We start from the raw sequence: 22,615 nt of genomic DNA on the forward strand, positions 1-22,615 counted from the left end.
AGTCTAATTTGTTTTTGTGTTCTACTGGAAAGAGTAGTAATTGGTGTAAAGTGGCACTGCCTATGTTGTAGGCAGCTAAACCTGTGGGGGCAGTTACAACAGCTGACAGTTTGTTGTTTGTCAGTTGTTGAAGGAACTTGCTGATGATTTTGATTAAGAATATTTTGCCTGAACCAGCTTCACCATTCATGTATAGCAGTATAGGTTTGTAGTCTTGGCAGGTACAGTTTTTATTTTCATGTTCCACACCATGTTCAATTTGTTTTGTTATTTCTTTGAAAATGCTACGCTGTTCATTGTTCAGTTGTGATTTCAGTACAGCAAAGTCTTCTGTAGCTTGTTCATACTGACACATGGTGTTTTCTACTTCTGTCATGGCTAATTCTGCCTCATTTGCTATTAGTAGCTGTCCAGTAGTTCTTGGCTTCCTGTTACAGAAGGTTGACTACTGTTGGGAGTGTCCACTTGTAGGTGGGCCTGGAGTTCTTCTTCATGTTGCTGTTCATTGTGCAACATTGTTTGGTACTGTGTAAAGTTTACGTCTGTTATAGTGCTTTCATTTAATTTGAAAGCGTCTTCATAGGAGTCATATGTATCCAGTAACTCTTCTTCTTTTCTCCATGGTTTAAAAAGTTGTAGCAGGTACATGTAATACAGTTCTTTATGTTGAGGAGTTTTTAATGACATTTTGATATGATCAATTAAGCCACATTTGGCAAGTGTCAATAAGCAGCCTTCACAATTTAGCACTCTGTATCTACCTTTCTTTTCATCTGGTTTAACATTATTTTTGTATGTGAAGTTTTGGGTTATGTGGTAGAGATACATGGTTTCCAAAGTGGTACTCCTGTTTGGGTAGTATGTGTGTATTAAATTGTTTGTCAAAATGTCTTGGCAGGTGAGATCATTTTTGACTATTGTTTCTATGTCCTCATATGATTTGAGAACTATTTTTCTAGATTTAGCAGGACCAAGACTTAGCCATACTATATTGTCTGATTTTCCATGCAAGGCAGTACTGGTTAAGCGGTCTGCAGCTTTATAGCAGCCACATTCTCTATGAGAGAGCATTTGTATGCCTAAGCTGTACAATTTCTGTGATAGTGTTTTGTTAGATGATATGTCATCCCAGTGGTCTTGAAGTTCTGTTTTCTCTGCTTTGGTTAAGTAGGCTGTGACATATTGTGCAACTGCAGTGGAATTGTCTGCAATGTACTGCAAATCTATGTTTGCATTTCATAGGAGGGCAATGATTGCATTGTAATCATTGATGTATTTTGATTCTTCTGTTCTTTTTATGTAATATGTGTTCTTAGGTGATTTACCTTTGACACTATGTCTGACTGAAGACATGAAATTGTTTACTTGACCTGTTGTTGAAACTGGTCTAGGGAAACCAAAGCAGCATTTGGTGTAGTATTTCCCTTTTTTAAAATATTTACATCGACAATATTTCCCACATTTGTGTCTTTCAAATTGTAAAATTTGTGCCTGAAGGTCACTATGCGTTGTCTGTGAAGGGATTTCAGAATTGACATATTTTTGGATGAACTGCAAAACAGTGGCATCACTGTCCTGACCAAATTTAGGAGCATCTTTAATCCATAATAGCATGTGGATGTGTGGTGCTCCTCTGGCTTGGTATTCTTTTCTCCAAAAGAAATGTTGAACTTCACTGAGCAGACGAACAGTCTTATTACAAATAAAGTGTAGCATAGCAATGAAGTGATGATGGAAATATTGGTTCATAGTGATAACATTGAAAAGTCGAAAGTCATAATTTTGGAAAAAAACGTCGAAAAATAAAGTCGAATTTCTTTTTAATACGCTTTTTATTCGAAATGGGGGGGTTCCCCCTAAGCACCCCTTTTTTATTTTTTTTTTGTTTTCACCTTTTTTTTATATACTAGAGCCAAAAAATAAACATAAATAAAAAAATAAATAATTCGACTTTTTATTTTTCGACGTTTTGTTTTCGACATTATTGCTTTCGACATTTTGTTTTCGATATTTTGACTGACCACCGGAAATATCTTCATACATTTAAAGGATCTAGACAGCAGAGTTCTCCTGGTGTTTTTATATCAATGTTTGTTTTATTTTTGTTTGCTATGCGTAGGAATTGTGTACATCTTCCCATGCATATTCTGCTAAACTTAATGTTACAAACCAAGTGGGTGTGCCAAGGTTTGTTATCATACAGCGTACATCTTGTGACATCGGAACCAGTATTCTTTTGTACGACGCATTTTTGCTAAAAGATTTGTAATACTTGACTGTAAAACCTCATCTTTTTTTTGCGCTTTTTGTAATAATTGCATAGCTGACATATTTTGAAAATGGGAACTGATTTTAATGTGTGTGCAACTCCGTAGCATAGAGTTGCTAGTTCACTTTCAAAGAGAAGGAGGAATATGTATTCCACGTTTTGTCTGAATCTGGGATCGTCAGAATACATTTGTAGAGAGCGATATTCTGATGCTGTTATCTGTGTGGGTCTATCATCGTACCTTCCTCCTTTTCCAGTAGGAAAGAGAAGCAGAAAGGCCTGTGCTTCTCTACTTTTTTCGCATATGCTGATTGGAGATCCTTTGGCTTGTCACATTTGGTACGTTTCCAGTGCATCATCTATAGTGTCTTCAGAGTGTAAAGGATACATTGTATAATGGTCTAAAATATTGGATTCTGTAGTAGGATTTAGAAGTTCAAATTGACCAGTTTCTGGTGACTCTTGAATTATTTCAATGGTTTCACTCAGGTTTTCTTCAATATTAAGTTCTTTGTAGTATTCATTGTTGTTTTTTAGATATTGCAGGGCTTGTCTAACTTTATGTAAGTCCACGAGTTGTTGCCAAATTATTTCGTCTTTTGTAGGTACGCTATTTACTAAGACAATTAAAGATTGATCTATTGGCCGTTGCACTTCAAGAGTGTGTAATTTTCTGTGAGATCTAATGGTAAATAAACTACTTTGCCACAAATGCCTTTGACTAATTCAGAGGGAGGTAATTTTGCTGTTTTTGGTTGGAGGCGTATTATTGCTTGAAATGGATGCACTGTTTGAATTATGATGGTCTCATATACATTTAGTTGTTGCAGGGGTTTTGGTACTTGGAATAATTCCAAGTTATTTGTGATAGCACGTGAAGGGGTTTGGTTGCTGTCAAGTTTTGAAGTGAAGTAATTGCAAAGTATTAAGCGGTCAGTAATGTGGTCTTTGTTTTCTGCTATAAGGTAGAGAGCTACTATGAACCATTTCAAATCTTCATTGTCTTCTATTTTGTACGTTACGTGTATAGTTTTCATGGTACTTTTATAAGAAGTCCTGCTGCAACACACACACACATGGTTTGGTACTTCAGGTTGCTATTTGTACAGTAGTTGCTAGTTTGTTGTACATCTATTTCATTTTGTAAGTGGCTTTCAATTCTAAAATATTTTCTCTGGATATAGTCTATTTTTTCGAGTAGTTGTTTGGCTGCACCATGTAGAAGATGGTTATTTAAGTTGGCTAGTGTGAAAGCAGGACTTTTAGCATAGTAGAGTTTTTGGACTAGATTTCGTATAGTTGAATGATGTGTTGATATCATTTTGATATGATGGAAGGTGCTTTTGCAAATAGGTCCTGAAATGCAGGCTAATGAATGTCCTTGTAGTCCTGTGTATTTGCGCACTGGACATGCATCCATGTGTTGTAGTAGTTTCATTTTGAATTTGTCTTTGCTTTTTACATGCTGATTAAGGAACTGGCGTAAAAATTTGAAAGATTTTTTGGCAATGTTAGACATTGAAGTGCACTGCCATTTGTAGAATGGATGTTTTGGTTAAGGAGTTTGGGGAGGTGATACTGAGTTTTCAGGGGGATATGTTTGTGAGCAGAGTTTCTTGTTCGATAATGGTGTTATTATGTTTTTCATACCCTCGTCCACTGCTATCTATGGCAATTGGGTTTGTTTGCTTTTGTTTATATGCTTCTTCATTAAAATATGTTTCTGTGGTCGTGGTGTGCCTCCATTCACCTCCACAGATGTTTAAGAAGCTATTTATGGTGATATTCCGTTCATTGAGAAGTCTTTTTTGTAGTTTAGTAGTCAGTTTTGTTAGTGGTTTCATCCTGTTTAAAACTAAAATAAATAACTTCCTTTTGAGAAGGATTGCACTGTCTACCAGAGCTTCTAGGATTCATTTTCTACGGTAGGTTTTAAGGGTTGTGCATGATGTCTCTCCTGATTTGAAAAGGTTCTGAACGACTCTGTGGCGGAACATTTTTTGTAAAACATTTTTTTCGGTATACTTACTTGTCATTACTTTGAGTTTTTTAGGTCCAGAGTTAGCACTAGTGGTAGCTGAAGTCTTGTTAATCACTTTCTGTTTGGTTTTACATATTGATAGAGGAGGGAAAGTTTCTGTACTGGAAGCTTGTTTTGTTTCGCTTAATGACTTTATTAGCTGTTTAGTATTAACTTTTTGTACAAAATCTGCTAGAGATGGATGCTTATTTTGGACAATTATTTTGATTTGCTCTACTTCTGCGTTGCTTTCTAGGGATTTGCTTTTTGGTAGGCATTCTTTGTGGTTTGTTGGAGAAAAAAAAGAAAGCGTGGGTTGGCTGTTGTGCAGTGTATGCGTGCTTTGTGCATGACTGTCTGAGTATGATGGTAAGTATGATTGTGGAGGTGTGTGATTGTGCAATGGGCAGGTACATCAAGTTGGGAGGCTTTTCTTGTATTTGTGTGTTACTATACTGGACTTCATATGACAATATAAAGTATGTAGCTGGCAAGGGGAAGCACTAATAGTACATCTAACAGTAAAGGGTTAATATTTTTGTTTCTTCTACAACACTAAAGTGCTATTGTGTTTGAGTAACAGTGAGAACATTATGTTAGTTTTGTACTTACTTTTTTGTATGGAAAGAGTAGGTTTCATCTAAGTCCTTGTTCGTACTTCAGACGCCGCTGCTTTTCAGGAGAGTGGTGTTCACTGAAAGTGTAAAAGAAAGAAGTTAGTGCATATGTGTGTTTATAGCAGTTTTGTTGATATAGACATTGGGCCTCATTTCACTCTGGCGGAATGGGTTAACGGGTGCCGCAAAACGATGCGGACCCGTTAAACCCTTTACGCCACATTACGAGGTCCCCTCGCGGGACACGGTAAACACGCCTGGTAAAACCAGGCGTGCTTACCCGGTCTCGCGAGGGGAAGAGGGAGCAAACAACGGGCCAACTCGTAATCGGCCCGTTTTTGCTCCCTCTCCCATTCCCATTCAGACCTATGGGGGCTGAAATGGGAAAGGGGACGGTCTGGGTCCTTGGAGGGAGGAATTACCGGGCCCTCTGAACTCGAAATGGCCCGGTAATTCCTCATTCTGGGAACCTGGACCCGGAGGCGATTTCAGCGGCAGCCATGCCGCCAATAGCGGCATGGCTACCGCCGAGGTCGTAATGACCTATGTGCATCCTGTATATTTTATTTAGAATCTGTTAGCTGAATATGTTTTTCGAAGGAGTCTAATAGTAAATGTATAGTAGGACACTTGTTTTTTTAATGTTATGTTAATGGATGTTAAGAGATAGAAGAAATAATCTTTTACTTTGCACCACGATCTTCTTCTCTGGAGAAAGATTAGTGGTTTTCCACCACATTCGGCATTGTATTCTTGCTACGAAATCTAATAACCTCTGTGCTGGTCTCCTGGAGCGTTCCGAGAGGAGACTAGCGAACGCGAGTTATACGGGAGACCAGCACAGAGAAGAAGATCGTGGTGCGAAGTAAAATAGATCTTTGGTGTAGGTATCCAAACAGATTGTTGCGCCGCAGCGACCTGCAGCAAAAGTACAGTCCATACCTTTTGAAGGAAGGATAGCATTGGGAAACTATTGCCCTGCTTCTAATAGAAATGTTGAAATTGTGGCAAACTGACACGTGATGACACGCGTGAAAACCAGAACATATATAAAGACTGAGTGCCCTGAAGATAGCACCAACAGGATATACAGAGTGGATATATTTCTATGTATATTCGTATGTTTAAGATCTATGTTGGTTCTAGAAACACATTCTTGAAGTGTCGGCACAGCCTTTTTGCCCACAGAAATCAGGGAGGGCATGAGTAATAGTGGTGTTTGAAATATATAAATACCCCATATTTAGGCATAGATAAGGTTTTGAAGTGTCAGCTTCTATGCCAAGAGTGGAAAATGTATGTACAGATATATGTGGTTCACAATGAGTTTGGACCACAATGATGTGTTTTTTAAAAAATGTATTGTGAATGTGATGTGTTTTTTGATAAACATTAAAATATGAGTATATGTTTGATAAGTACATGGTTTTCGCCCCTTTTTGGTTAAGAGGCGAGCATGAGTAATTGTATATGCATCTAGGGTGACTCACTCTGAACAGCAAGGGAAGGAAGCTGTATTGTGGGATCCTTTTGAATTTGTACTTTATTGTCCTCACCCACACAGCCCCTAAAAAGAGGACATTCGTAGCTCATCAGAATTGATGACCCTTCACTGGGACAAGAATGAATCCCAATTAAAGTAACCCGTTCTGAAAATCTTGTGTTCATTTCCCACTTCCTTCTGTCCCACTGTAACCAGAGATTTGGATATTGCACATATTTTGTCTGGTAATGTATCTGCAGCCCCACACAAGGCATAGTTGACATTGGGTTGCAAAGCATTCAAATGATGTTGTGGAGAGGTATTTTATTTTTCAATGTACCAGCCAACTGGACCCTCGGAGAATCCCTCATTTCCATACATAGTTCCATATCCTGGTCAAACCTTCTTCCCATTCTTTGAAGAAATAGTCCAGTGGGCTTATTAAATGTCTGTTATTTTTCCCAAAACCATCTATTAGAGAGATCATCCTCCATTTGTGCATAACTATTTTGCTTGGGTCTCTTAAAAAAATTGTCCACCCTTCTCTCCCAATTGCCTACGTGGCGACACACCCTTAAACACTACCCCCCATGTCGTTCTTATCCATGGAGTGCAATGGGGCCAACTCCATAGTGTCTGTTTGAACAGACACTAGAGTAGGCCCACTGTCCTGAATTATGAGCGTAGATACTCTCAGATGATTTTTCATTCCCTCCATGGACTGAGATCGCCTGTCCAGTTCTAAGGTATTCCTCTGATTAGGGTTCCCTTTGTGGATCACAGGTGAGTCAATTCCTTATAGATCCTCCACTTCTGAAAAACTATCCATTATAACTTTCAACTGGGAATTCTCACCCTCCACCATGATCTTTGCGGAGTTGGTTTTATATTTGCGAATTCATCTTTTATTGTTGAATTTCGCAGAAATATCCTCGATGATTTCTGGTTATTATTTGACATTTTGCAATTTTTGGGCTTTTTACCATTCTGGCGCAGAGATTAAATTGGGGAGCCTTCATTCACCATTCACCACCATTGAAGCCTCAACTGCCTCATGCGCTATGGTTTCCGGGTTCTGTAACATTAGTATTACATGACATAATTCAGTCATGCCTCCTTGTTGTAATTGTATTTTGGGCATGAAATGTGCTTTCAAATCTGCTTAATTCGCAGCAGTATCAATTTTCTTTTAGATTGCTGCCAAAACAATGGAAAGGAGTTGTGACTCCTGTTTAATACCTTCATATAAGGAGACAAAGGATGAGAGGACACAGTTTAAATCAAAGAGCGCCTTCTCAGCGCTCGGAGTTGGGTCATCCATTGTATTTATTGAATTAGCCACCAAACACCCTTGCGGCTTGCGTCTAGGTGTAGAGGCATAAGAGGTGGCAGTGGTATCTGTTACATAATCATTGTCTTCCTGGTCCGTAAGAATAGGTGAATGCAGAGCCACCGTAATTTGCTGATTAAATGCTGGCTCTGATCAATACCATATGCCCATAAGATTTGCCAACTCATTCGTTAGTACAACAAGAGTGTTAGAAATCACCTTGTTATTCCTTGAGTGAGTCTGTTTTGAGGTGCCTTGCCGTGTGAGGCAAGGTTGCATCATATTGTCCCCCCTTTACTCGGTACCAATATCTTGTAGTCGCTTTTCACTTTGGAGGTGAGATTGGCAGCGGCAAGTTTCTTGCCATCTCGAACAGTTGTTCTGCAATCTTGGCGTCTGTGTGTTTTGCAAGCCTAGGCAGAGAATACATGTTTACAACAACAAAAATGTCAATGATGTTTCTTTCATTCACCACTGCGCAGATCCTTTGGCACTTCTTGTGTACCAGTCTGTAGGGTTTATGAGGCAAAAGCCCAAACACACCAAACACACTCAAACACACAGCGACACACTGTGCACGCTCTGCTCCAGTGCACTGTAGTCAGATTCCGCACGAGCGTTTCAATCAGGAAATCTGTGCATGTACTTCACAATCAAACACCTGCCAACCCTTTTCCCCTCCTATTTGCATTCCAATCCCACTCTTGCATGGCCCTCTTATGATTGGAATGCAATGACAGAAATGATCGGATGTCTTTTACAAGCTGCAGGGGCCAGATTACAGAAACTTTGCACTGGTGCAAGTGCAAAGTTGCACGGTATTAGCACTAGGGCAAAGTTTGCCCTAATTTTTAAACACTGGGACATATTAGAAAACTATTGCACCATGTCAAGTGCAATTTGGCATGGTGTGGGCATCAGGGCAAAAATTACTCTTGGGCAAAAAAGATAGATTTCCCGACATTATTGCAACATGGCAAGGTTTGCCCTAGTGCTAATACGGAATGGTAGCAGCACTAGGGCAAACTTTGCCCTGGTGAAAAAACGCATCCAAAATGTATCTCTCTTGCACTAGCGCAATTTTTTCCCAGGTGCTTATACAATGCCAAGGTGCAGTTGTCATGGTGCAATAGTTTTCTAATATGTCCTAGTGTTTTTAAAAATAGGGCAAACTTTGCCCTAGTGCTAATACCGTGCAACTTTGCCCTCGCACCGGTGCAAAGTTTCTGTAATCTGGCCCCTGATGTACTCCTTACTTTAGCAATAATCCTCATTCTGCAGGCTTCACCGGCTGTTAACAGCCCGGGGCCCAAGTTACAGGCCCGAGGGAAGCAAGGGACTTAACACCGTGCTGGTGAAGCCGGCAGAATGCAGGATTATTGCTATTAGCATCCCGAAGCAAAACCTCAAGGTGCTAATAGCAATTTAAAAATGAAAAATAAACCCTGCCGTGCTGCTTCGGTCGCAGCAGCGGCCGGGGAGTGTTGGGGTTGTCATGGAAATGGAAGGCGGAGCTCCATGGCAATGACCAGGAAGTTAGAACAGATAGTGCAGCCCAGACAGAGTAGCCCATTTAAGGTAAGAAGATGGTGCGTGTGGAGGGAGCGGTAGTTGAGGGGCTGGATTTGGCAGCGGGAGGAAGGGGAGAAGGGAAAGCAGCAGCGACAGGTGCAGTGACCACTCGGGTTGCTCTGAACCCGGGCTTGCATCAGTAGATTAAGCCTGCTTTTGTAGCAACTAGATTGGCTTCCGTACCCACCGAGGGTGCCAATCAAATATGTGTGACCTATAGTGGGGTTGTATACACATTCTCAATGGAGGTATAGCTCTTGTGTGGTGTCCTTGGTATAGAACATAGTTTCTGGTGACTTGAATACGCATAAGATTAATATTAATCTGACAGAATCATGTGTGCAGCATTCTTCACGATTAAAATAAAATAACATTTTAAATCATAGTAAATTAAAAAGGAGAAAAGTGGGCAATGGAAGAAAGGGCATAGGGAAAATAAGGACGGTAGAAGGAGGGAAGGGAAAGGAAAAATATGGGAAAGGGTAGAAATGGAGAAAGGAGAGTGATAGGTAGAGGGAGGATACTGCGTGTTACATAGGAGAGGACAATGGGAGAAAGACAAAAGAGAAGGTGGCAGAAAAAGTGGAAGAAAGGTAAGGGAATCATCATGAATATGAAACGCCTTGAGGTCCTTGGTGAAAGTTGCCTTTTAGCTGCAGAACCAGGTGCTCATTGCAGTTGCGTTGTAACAAAATATCATTGGCTTGCTCACACCAGCAGTCATTAATTACGCCCTAGCAAAAATAATGATTACTGGAACTTCTGCTCAGAAGCAAGAAGCCTGAAATAACCTGCACATCTCTACAAAAGACCTTTTCACACTCAGTGGACGTTTATTAAAATTACATATTTGATTTTTTTTCAAACACAAACATGAGTTGGGTTATATTCATCCAAAGAAAATGTCAAGATAACTGCAGGACGCGTTGCACTGGAATCGAGCACATTAACATTATATTTTTAGAATTGAGTGATTAACGATCTTCATAATTAAGAAACATTTTATTTTGAGGGATGATTCCTCAGTAAGGCTTTAGTTCTTTGTGAGAAAGCTCCGAAAAGTTCAGATCACTACCCTCCCAGGCTCTGCCAGAGGGGGGTTGTCTCCAGGCAAACCAATCCAAATGGCACCTCATGCTGGAAAACTGCTCACTCATTTCCATGTTCTTTAGCTTCTCTGTCATGCCTCGAACAAAGCTGCAGGATTGGTTAAGTTCATACACTGAAAAAGATACGTAAATAGAAGATGTTTATAAGCAGTCGAATATTATGTAGTTTGATGCATTACACCATACATCCCAATTGTGTCTCTTCAAAGGGAAAATGCAAATTTTGCGGGAAAGAAATTGCTGCTCTCTATGTAATTTTGATGTTTGATGTACCTAGCAAAAACACATTGGGCCTCATTCTAAGGGTGCCAGTCCAGAAACAGCGGTACCGGTAAGCTTACCGGCAATGTTGTTTCTGGACCGGCAAACTACGGGTTTGCCTGCTGGAGCTGCTGTGCCCAACAGTTCTGGCCCTGCCAGGCACATCGGTCATGGCAGGCAAAGCCGTCACGGAAGCACCGGAATCGTTAATGACAGTGCTAATGCTTCCATGTCCCCACTCCCATAGAGTCCTGTGGGATTAACGAAATTACCAGTGCCTGCCTTCCCAGCCACCAGGCTTGGAATAGCCCGGTAACACCGGGAGGTCAGGCGCCGGTAAATCATTACGGGTCTGGAGGCAACCTGCCGGTAGCATTGGCGCAGTTACCACCGGACCCGTAATGAGGCCCATTATATCTTGCTCAGTTTAGATGAACACACCAAAAAGTGATGGATGGAAAGTATGTATCAAAACTACAGGACATTCTTTTGGGCGGCTTCCATTCCATCATTTTTATTATAGTCTTCACCTTTCCAGAAAGGGGTCAATCATACCCAAATCAGCCTTGATCTTGCCCCAGATAGGAACTGGCCACCTGAACTAATAGGCCATGTCTCCGCTACACAGAAACACAAGCAAACCCACACATATTTTGATCTTTTTAGTCCTCATCTGTGAAGAGCAGCAGAAGGGAATACTGCGTGGATGGGTAGTGTGTGAATTGTGGCTGAGGGCAGTACAACCGACATGTATTCTGTAGAGGAGGGCCAAAGCACTGAGAACCCACACGCATTTACTAAGTGTTGGAGCAGGCCAGGCACTGAGAACCCCATGCACATTTACTATGCGGGGAGAAGATGAAAGCAATGAGAACTCCAGATGCATTTAGGAACCACAGGAGAAATCCAAAGCACTGAGAACACCATGCCCATTTACTGGGAATAGGACAAGCTCAAAGCAATGAACACCCCCATGCATTTTCATATGCATAGGAGAAGGCCAGAACACTGAGAACCCCACACAAATGTATTATGTATTGGAGAATACCAGAGCCCTGAAAAAATACATGCGCATTTGCTAGGAACCCCACATGCACTAATTAGGTGTAGAAGAAGATCAAAGCTTTAAGAACACTAACTTCATTTATAAAGTGAAGGAGGAGGCCAAGGGACTGTGAACACCACATGTATTTATTGAAAGAAAGTAGTCAATTTAACTTAAATGTCTGAATCTATTGCAGTACCCAAATGTAATGTAAAGTGGTTTTATGCAGAGCCATCCCCCTAATAATGTTTGCTTCGTTGTGCATGGTTCTATAAGAAAGGACGGCAGGGTTAGTTGGCTAGCAGAAAGGCAGATGGAGAAATCTTTATGTTTAGGGATGCAGGTTGGCAGTACCCACTACCTGTGTGTCAATATGAACATCTTTAGGTCGTCTGGGGTTGGTACCGACCTGGCAGGTTAGCTAAATGGGCAGTCTGTGATTGCGGAGTGCAAAAATGAACAACATGGTTGTTGATAGAAGATGGATAGGGTATGAATCTGTCAAGTCCAGTAGCCCTAGGGGGTCATCGGAAGAAGTGTGTGAGGCGTAAGGATGCAAGATTTTACTAGTGAGGAGTTAGTTGAGGAATGAGGTGGCTGGAGAGGGGGGTAAGGGTGCCGTCACTTCCTGGCTCTCGGTGCCAACTAGATGTGGTTGGTGCACATTGTTGAGATGATTGCTATTATTTTGATTTGTTTTGAAGTGGTTGGTTGAGAAGCCAAGTCTTTAGCTCTTTCCCGAAAGCCAGGTGGTTCACCTCCAGGCAGAAAGTTTTGGCTTGGGTGTTCCACAGTTCAGTGGCCAAAACGGAAAAAGAGGAGCCTCCTTGCCATTTCTTTTTTGAAGTTAGGAGCTAGTACTAGTGCATCAGTGTTTAGTCTTACTTCTGAAGGAGTAAGTGCCCCCTCTATGGTTGGAAAGATGGGCGATGCACAATGTTTGAAAGGAATTCTTTTTTGGATGGGGCGGCAATGGGAATCCAAAGGCATGACATGTTCAAATTGCCTCATTCTGAGAAGTAGTTTGCAGCTGCATTTCGAACTCTTTGACATTTCCTCATTAGGCAATCTGGGAGTCTGAGATAGAGGCGGTTTCCATAGTCTAGTTTGGATAATATTAGAGACATGATGTCTATGGCCCTGTGGGTGAATACTAAGTAAGGTAAAGTGGATCAAGAACAAGGGTGTTGTCCATTGTCGTTCCAAGATTTCTTACTATGGCTGAAGGGTTTGTGGAAGGGCTGACCTCATCAGGCCAGGAGATTTGGTGGAGTTAGAACTTGTAGAGTTCTAGAGTATTAGCTCTGTTTCGATATGATTGCTTTGTAGTCTGTTTGTTGTCATCCATGTGTCCACCTGTGTAAGGCAGCTGTTAATGTCTGGGGTATTTGGTGATAGGTGGTTCACAAATGTGTAGATCATGTGTGTGTCATCCACATAGTTTTAGGAGGAGATACCAGATTTATTGATGATGTCTAGTAGATGTTGAAAAGTAAAGGTGAGAGTATGGATCCTTGGGGTACTTCGCAGTTAAGTCAGCGAGGTTGAAATTGTAGGGCCCCAAGATAATGGTTTCTAATCTACCCTTGAGAAAGGAGGTGAAGATCTGTTTCTTAAATACCAATGGGCCTCTTTCCGACTTTGGAGGTAACCACACCGCTATTTGTGGCATGGCTGCCTCCAAAATCGTTCCGACTCCGCCCTGGTGAATGGAGTAAATACTGGTCCATTCCAAGGTGGGAGGGACCGGTAATTCCCCATTCACCAGGGCCCTTCCCCATTCCCATTTGAGCCCCGACAGGGCTCAATGGGAATGGGGAAGGCACTAATAACGGTACCGTAAATTATGGTACCGTTATTAGCACTAAGGACCCTTTGCTAAAAGCAGGCGTTAAGGGAGGACCCGCAAAGGGAACTGGTAGTAGGGCGGTAAGGGTTTAACGGCACCGGTCTCGTTACCGGTGACCGTTAACCCTTACCGCTCTACTCGGAATGAGGTCCAATATCTTCTAGTCTTTTTAGGAGCTTGTGACTGATGCTGTCAAAGGCAGCTGTGATGTCTAGCAGGATGAATGCACTCTCTGAGTTGTCATCCCTATTGTTTTTAGGTGTATAACATATGGAGTAGAGTTGGGTTCGGGTTGGCAGTTGGGTTGTTTCGATAAAGGTCTGGAGTTGATGATATATGCATTCTTCAAGAAGCTTCCCAGTGAAAGGTGTGTTTGAGATGGAGCGACAGCTGACTGGGCCATATGGGTCTGATCTGAGCTTTTTGAGCAAAGGGCTAATGAATGCACATTTCAATTGCGATGGGACTCTTCTGGTTCTGATGGAGTCAATGAGGAGCGTTCAGAAGATGAGCACTAAGTCTGCAGATCTCATGCTTGATGTGTAATGATTGGGGGGGACATGAATCCTCAGGAGATCCTGATGGGTTGCATGAGTCAATGGTAGCTTGTAGGTCCTCTGCAGACAAAATACAATAGAGAGGAGGTAGTGGGAGGTGTTGGTGGTATGTCAGTGGCATGTGGGTGGGAGTGTCTATTATTGTCAAGGTGATCCTGGATGTCTAGGACCTTTTGGTTGAAATATGCAGCAATCCAGTTACAGTGGGCTTGTGTAGGCGCAGAGGTTGCGTTACAGGAAGTAAGGTTTTTTCATTCTCTGATGATCTTGTGCATTTCCCGTTTCACTGTGATGCACTAGATTAATGCATTTGGAATAGTGTGCTTTCCTTGCTTTAAGCGTTTCAGCCCTGTAAAGGTGTAACTGTTGATGGCTTGCAAATTTGCTAGTTTGTGGATTATTTTATTTCCAGTTTCTGATTCTTTTTAGAGTTTTTGAAAGGTTGTTTAGGGCCAATACAGTCCAACGCAGAGATAATCCAGTTGTGAATGTGGTGGGGTTTTGCATCCAATTTGGTTGTTGGTCCCTCTGCGGGGACTGGAGATTTGGTTGCTTTTAGTCTTTCTGTTAAGGAGTTGATGTGTATTTCTTTCCATAGTCTGGTCATGGTTGAAAGATCTTTTGAAGATCCTGCAAGGCATGGTGTCTCTGGAAATATTTTGAGTGGGATAGATAAGTGATCTCCCAAGGGGAGGTACACTGGGGAGCAGAGAGTGATTATGTCTTCATTACAGAAAATGCCATCCAGGGTATGTCCAGCTATGTAGGTGGGACCCTTAACCATCTGTTTGAGGTGTAATGCAGCAAGGTTTGCTCCAAGTGATTTTGGAATAGTTTCATCATCTTTCTCGAGTCGGATGTTGAACTCTCCAAGCATAGTTAGCCGTTGGCAATCTATGGACAGGGTGGTGGCAGCAGAATATTTATCAGCAAAGTCTGCGATGTAGGAAGGAAGTCTGTATTAAGTGGAAGCTTAGTGTATCTATGGGAGAGGTGAAGGAGGCCTGAGCGAGCAATTCACAGTATGGGATGAGGTCAATGGAGGGTGTAGAGACTACAAGGGAATCTCTGTGCACCAGAGCTATGCCATCTCCTCTACTATTGTTGCAATTATCACATGTGATCTTGAAGCCTGATAGGAAACTCTCAGGGATAACATGCGACTGATCATCTAAGAGTTTCTGTGATGAAGAGTAAGCATATCTAGTCTTCACAGAGAAGGAAAAAAGTCCAAGGAGTGCTCAGAGACAGAACAGGAATTGATCAGGAGGCATCTTGTGCCTGTCATTTGTGGGTGGGTTTGGATGCTTGGGCCAATGCTGTTGGGTAGTTCAAGGTTGCTTTCATTATTTACCTACAGTCCACATTAAGGCTTTCAGATTGAAAGAGGCTGAGCTGGTTCTTCTTGGGACCTGGCACATCTCCAGGTTCCTGTTGCCTGGTTGTGGTCAATGGTGAAAGGTGTCTAGTAATGATTAGAGAAACAATTATTGTTTCTTGTCGGCCAATCCTATAGTTGGTTGAATGGCTGACACGGTAAATGCAGCAAGGAGTTAGGTTATTTCTCTGACAAATATTAGGCCATATTAATGTGGTTCAACTGGGTGCTTCGGGAGGTATCGGGAGATGAACACTGTCAATGGTCTATTGTGGTGAGCTAATGGGGAGCCTGTACAGTCCTCGGATGCCTAATCATAAGGGGCAGTGAGAGATCCTTTCAATTCTCTCCTTGTTCTTTCTTCTTCTGTGATTTGCTATCTTTGCATATTCTAGGCATCTTGTCACTGTGTGTTCACGCTGTAGTTGTTGAGGATCAGGAAGAGGGGGTAATATGGTAGAGAGAGACGAGATGTGTGATATTTACTTTTTGATTTTCTTCGTGCCTGTGTTTGTGGTTGCTTGGTTCAAGGGTTAACTTTTCCCTTGAACAATGGTTAGTTGGGAAATAATGGAACTGTTCGGAGTATTTATGGGCCAATTGACTTGTAGACAAAACAGATTAGATGATTCTCCAGGGGTCAGGTTATGGAAATGGTTCTTTCAGTATTAGCAGTGTATGTGGCTATGGTTATAATGATTCCAGAATTTATCATGAATAGTTTGAGTCTAATAGTCCATGTTTTAGGGGCCTACTTTCAGTGAGAAAGCACTGATTACGACTGAGTAGGTATAATAGGTGTGTTGATTAAGCTTGGTGTGGTTGTTTAGGCAAAATACAGTCCAGCCAGTTATACATTGGGGGTGTATATGAAATACCACAAACTACACAGTTATTGTGGGGATAGTACAGTGAGTTAAGGTTTGTAGGTGATTGGTAGGCAAAGCCTGTGTTTCGTAAATAGGCACAACTAAAGTTTAACTAGTTATGTACTAGGTTCATTAGCAGCAGTAATACGTCTGCAGTAATTGTGGAGGCACACAACCGATTCAACCTCCCTAATTACTAGTGATGCAGCACATGATGGAGCTATGTAGTAGTTCAGCAGGTGCACATGTGAGTTACTTTATCAAAATGATGCTATGAGCAAGGCACTATGAGAAAGACCCCTACTGTGTTTGGTATACAGGTAGGTACAAAGAATCAAATCTGGATGTGCGCTAGGTGTTCAGGTGTCAAAATTAAATTAAACATTTTTTATTGACACCTGTGTAAATTCAATCTAGTTAATATAGCTATGCGCTCGGTAGCAGGTAAAACAGTGAGTGAACTATGTGGTTGAATAGAATTCAGTTATATGCTAAATATGCATGGTTGTAGTATGAACAAGCCATACAAGTATGGGGCCAATGCAATGTTTCAATTAAGCTCTTTGTTGTGTGTATGTGCACACAAGCAGATTCTATGTGGTTATGTGCTTGATATTCAGGCAATTACAAAGAGTGAGATTCAGCTATACGCTAGGTATGCAGTGAGCAGTATGGTGAGAAGCAACTTTGTTGTGATTATCAGCATATGTGTTGAGTATGCAAGCAACAATATCATGATTTGATATTTATATAGCGCTTACGCCTAAGCGCTGTACAAAGAACATATTTACCAACATTTATCATCCCAACTGATGTTGGTACTCTTATCGACCTTGGAAGGATGAGATGCTGAGTTGGCCTTGCCGGGATTCAAACCTGAGACCGGCAGTTCACACATAGATCACAGAAGCTTGTGCTCAACCCGTTGAGCTATCCAACCAGCTTTACAATATAGTTAGCTGTACAGATGCAGTGGATTCTAAACACAGATATAGTCTAGACAATTGCTAGCCATGTTAGAGTTAGAGGAGTGAGTTGAGAGGTGTTGTTGCTTCAGGAGACAGAGAATTGGTGAGATGCAATATAGGATTCAATCCAGGCAAGTGCATGATCGTGACTCCCAAGAAGAAAGAGAGTTTTAAGGAGGTCAGAATGATCAACAGTGTCAAAGGCAGCAGACAGGTCAAGGAGAATTGGGATAGAGGATAGGTTTGAGTGCTTAGCCTGGCAATGAAGTTGGACTCATTTATGACAGCAGTTTCCGTGGATTGACAGGAACGGAAACCTGCTTTTTGGGGGTCTCGAAGGTTGTAGATGCCTAAGAAATTGGTAAGATGGTTGAACACAAAACTTTCAAGCACTTTAGAGTAGTGCGGAAGGGGAGAGACAGGGCCAAACTTAGCCGGTAGGTTCAGGTCAGCCCCTTGCGTTTTTAGTAGAAGGATGACCGTGGATGTTTTGAAAACAGATGGAAAGCAAGCGGAGTCAAAGGACAGTCTACTAAAAACGCAAGGGGCTGACTCCTATATTGCATCTCACCAAATCTCTGTCTTCTAGAGAGATAAGAGTTCATCTGTATGATATATATTTGGAAGCTGAGGGTTCCTCCCTAGTTGGTACTGGACAAAATGATTTGGGTAAACTATGAACCATGCCTTTTTTTCTGCTGACCAGGGCAGGCTGAACTTTCCTGAACCTCCCAAAATTGTCTTTGAAGGGTAGGTGAGCTGGTTCAGGTGTTTTGGTGTTGCAGCTAATATAAGCCATGTGCCGTTTACATTTGTGAGATATCTTGCATGTGGAGTCAGGAGGTGGCAGTGGCTTGGACAATTTAGTCTGGACTGGTCTATTCATTTGTGTTAAATTAAGTTAGTTGCGGGAAAAGTTGAACATTGAAATAGGATTTACATTAGGGACTAAATCCTAGTTTATAGAGGTTGAAACTTGAAATGTGAAAGGTTTGTTATTTTATGGAAAATCCTATAGGTTGTAGGAGGGAGGATTGAGATAACCATTGTGTGGCTTTACCGGAGTCAACATTTTTTGTGACTATTAGGCAGCAGAGTATCCCAGTGACCTCCTTGCATAACATGACATATGCTGTCAGTGACTACAACAGAGGAGCAAATGCCAGGGTTGATTGGAGGCAGGTGATTACCATTCTGTTGCTATAACTGAGTATGTCATTATTTTGTGACTGCCTGAAAGGATAGAATACTAGCAAGGGGAAATTCCTATAGTTGGACGGAGGCAGGAGATTACATTCAGTGGCTGAAACTGATAGTGACTTATTTGTTTACCTAACAGGAAGAAAAGAATACTAAGTTGAAGATGATGAAAGAGTTGGTTGGAGGCAGGAGATTACATTATGTTGCTACATGCACAGAGAATGTAAGATGCCATCTTCTTGTGATTACTTGGTAGGAGAGAGTCCCAGTGCTCACCTTGCATGATAGTCATACACAAGACATGCATGGTCATTGGCTACTATAGAGGAGAACATCCCAGCAGCAAGATATTACATTTGTGCTCTACAATTTGTGTGCAGCAGCATTTGACATCTTTCTGCAAATAGGGAGAAGACACCATCTTGAATGCCAACTTAAATGCAGCACCAATGCACTGGACTCATATGTTGTCCACATAACTGAAAGTCAGCCTTCTAATTACAAGAAGCAATCAGGTTGCCAGCTTAACCCATTCCGTCTTCTCAGAAAACATTGCTTTTTTTTTACCATTGTATGGGAAACTGAGCACCCTCCTAGCTTCCATAGCCGTACCTATGGAACACAGGTGTAGCAGTGATTGCTCTTTGGGCCAGGTCACTGTGGGTATTAAAGTCAGGACAAAAGTACCACAGATGAAAGAAGAGTTGGTTTTCTCAACACTAATGTATTGATGTGTATGGGCTGTGAGGGTGCAGAAGTAAGGCCCAGACACAATGGGAATATGTTTTGGGGAAACACTTTAATTGAAAAATGCCTATTTCTGCCTAAAACTAAGGGGGGGTTTCCTGCCTCTATGAAAACTAATTAAATTGTCAGAAGTTCCACATTATAAAGTCTGTCCTTGTTGTGTCTCAAAAGGCCTACTTCTGTCCCTATCACTAATAACATAAACCAACTGTGCAGGGATGTAAAGTATTATGTTAAAATGAGTGACAATAAAGAAATATTTCCAAAAACTGTAGGATTTCAAAGTTAGTGTTGTAATCCTTTGCCTAAGATTCCTTCTTTGTAGTATTTCTTTGCAAATCTAATAAATATAAAAAGTTCCCAGTCTCCTGGGTGAAAAGTGGCAACAATAAGGAAATGTTCTAAACTATATAGTTCTAAAGTTAGGATCGTGATCCTTTCCCCTAGATATCTTCTTAAAGTATTCTTCTCTTCTTGGTGCCTCTTGGGCCTGTAGTTGCTCAATCAAATGTCAATAGGTAGTTCACAAGAATATCTTCCTTAGCTTTGCCTATTTATCCTACCCACTTGCCGTACTCCTTTTGCAAGGATAGGTCTTGTTGCACTGTATTTTCTTCTGGGTGCGAGTCCCCGGCTCGCAATATAACTGTTTGGTTCAATCTCCTGCCAAGCAGTTATGCTTTCATGTAACTTCACATTTGGGTGGGGGTACCAGACTTGCAAGATTCAACTGTGTTTGGCATCCTCTGCTGCCAAGCTTTTGTTCTTTCCCTCTTTAGATGTGAGTCCAAGAATCGTAACATTCACGGTTGCTTGGTTTACTCTCCTACCAAGCAACGGTCTTCTTTTGGTGCGTATCACAGACTCGCAATATTTGGTTTGACTTTCTTTCAGTTTCTCACATGGGTGCAGGTCCCAGATTTGCAATACTAGGATTTGTCTCTGACTTTCAAATGGGTGTGTGTGTCCCAGACTCTCATTCGGTTCCCAAGGTCCCAGACCCTCTTGTTGTGGCCTTTGCCTTCACCCACTGTTTCCCACGAACCTCCTGCGCCACTCGGGCAACTCACATACCTGTTTGCTTCCTTCAGGAAGGTAACAATATTTCCCGAGCAACTGCACCTTCTCTGGAAGCTAGGGTCATGTTCAGGGCTTCATCATGGCTAGCAGGGCTTTCCCAGCACCTGCTTCTTCAAAGCGGTGCATCCTCTCTGCTGGGCAATGCGCCAGTGCTTAGGGAGTCTGGAAGTTCCTGCCGATAACAACATGAGCAGTCCTTGCTTCCGGGACCTTACGCATTCTCCTCCTCCGCTTCCTGCTACGCCCTACTCGCCATTGCCCGGCCTGCCGGTTTCCTCCTCAGATGATCGATCTCTCCTGCCACTTCAGCTGTATGTTATTTAAACACCTGCTTTGAGAAAGGGAGTTTCTTTGGTCTAATCAAGTTTGCTGGAAAACTAGACTGCTAATTCTGCTTCACAATAGTAATCCTTGGACTCCTGATCCTCTTCCTCTTCTCAGTCTTCAAGAAGCTAGAATGCTCAAACTGTTTTCCGATAGTAATCCTTGGACTCCTGATAATCTTCTTCTTCTCAGTAGATGTCAATGAGTCAAATGCATTTTCTGAAGTTTGAACGTTTTAAAATATTTTAGATTGAATAATTTGACAATAAAAGATATTTGCCACATCACAAGAAGGGATGGGATGATTAAACACTGTAAAGGGGTTTAGGGTTACTAATGACTAATGAGTCCCCCATGTGAACTTCCCTCAGTTTACCACCCCAGGGGAATTATTGTACTGTGCATTGTTAGGGAGAATTCTCTGTTTAGGCTGAATTTCCTAACCTAGTGAGTCCCCCAGCAGCTTTGCTGGATTTCTGGAGTTGTTTTTTTTCATCCTGCCAAGAGTGAGACTCTTTTCTCCCACTCTTGGACGGGTATGTGTGTAATTCCTTTGAAATGTCAATGTGTTCGATGGGCTATGGGGTCTTTTACTCCATAGGGTCTCATATGTTTTTCTATGTGTGTTACACAGCACCCTACGTGTCGTAACACAGGGGCGCCCTAGCGGGTCCCCCACCATAGACTCCATACCCGGGGACTGACTACTGTCTCCCCGGGCATGTAAAGTCACCATTGGCTTTACTAGACCTAAATTTACTAACAGAACTAGTACCAACCATCTTATTGTGGACGTACTAGTAGGGGTAATTCGATTACTCCTGGATCTGTTACTCGAGGGGGCACTGTCCCGTCCCCCCTCGTCGAGTTTTGGCTGGTGGCAGTGGAAACTACTTGTTATGTTCGATCCCGAACATAACCCTATGGGATTCGTCCCATTGTTGGAGATTGATACTTTTTCTCATTTATCTCTGACGTACCACCGATCTACTTATCTTAAATAAGTTTATCGAGTGGTATTTTATGCCAGAACTCGGTTTTAAAATGGCGTCTGTGTTCGTCTCTGTGACTCCTAAACCAAAGGTTGAGCCCTTTGTTCCACTTTTGGCGGGCCTCTGTACAGAGACCCTCCAAAGTGGTGCCATTCTGTCTGGGTTACCTCAGGGGTGTGGAAGGGGGTTTAGGCACCCTGGACCGAGTTGCCTTTCCAACTCAGGTCGCACTCTGGAGTGATTGGCCCAGGTGGTGAGCCTTCCCGCTCACCACTTAGCATGTGTTGATTGACAGCTAGGCTGAATGAATGGGGGTCTTCTGCATAAAAGCAGGGCTTTTGGGACTGGATCTTGAGAAGTCGCCACAGGACCTAAGAATCCGACAAGGGTAACGCTGAGCCGACCTGCAACGACGACACTTCCGGTGGAGCCCTGCTGAGCCGACTCACCACTTCCCGACGACAGGGGAGATCTCCCTGCCGGAGAGTCTCTTCCCCTGACTGGTGGGAACAACCAGTCCCCTTCGCTTTTTATTCGCCTCAGGACGCAGTGGTCGAATTGCCCGTGCAGAGAACCTCGGCAACCGGATAGCCACTACCCCTGTACCGCGACCAAAAGGTGGTGCCTTGTGACGGAGCACTCCGCGGCTGGTCTCTTCCCTGGTGGTGCACCGGACTTCACTTTCCTTCGACGACAAGATCATCTCTACTCTTGGCCAAGACCCGACGTGCATCCACCACCAGGAACAACTGCCCCCGCCGGAGCTGCCCTCCACCACAAGGTACTGTGTCCACCTGGCTTCCCTTTCGTTCGGTTCGAGTGAAGTGTCTTAATCCTCTCGTTCCGCTGGGTCGCCTCCAAGCTTTGCTCCTTCTTTGTTCTGAACTGGTTCAACCTGCCGATAACAATTTGCTACAAAGACTTGAATGCATCTCCACTAGAGAC

The 22,615-nt window shown here is 42.4% G+C and overlaps 1 protein-coding gene across 1 annotated transcript in view; it reads right to left on the reverse strand.

Moving 5' to 3' along the window:
• Positions 1-10,110: 10,110 nt before the first annotated feature.
• LOC138514670 (serine/threonine-protein phosphatase 6 regulatory ankyrin repeat subunit C-like) overlaps positions 10,111-22,615 on the reverse strand; it is a 1,495,665-nt gene continuing 1,483,160 nt past the window's right edge. Inside the window, exon 19 of the mRNA XM_069630097.1 lies at positions 10,111-10,513. Within this exon, the coding sequence (XP_069486198.1) occupies positions 10,314-10,513 (200 nt within the window). The 3' untranslated portion in view covers positions 10,111-10,313. The remainder of the gene's footprint in view (positions 10,514-22,615) is intronic.

The sequence above is a fragment of the Ambystoma mexicanum genome, chromosome 12 (genome assembly GCF_040938575.1).
Source record: "Ambystoma mexicanum isolate Mex_15411 chromosome 12, UKY_AmexF1_1, whole genome shotgun sequence".
In the NCBI taxonomy this organism is placed as follows: Eukaryota; Metazoa; Chordata; class Amphibia; order Caudata; family Ambystomatidae; genus Ambystoma; species Ambystoma mexicanum.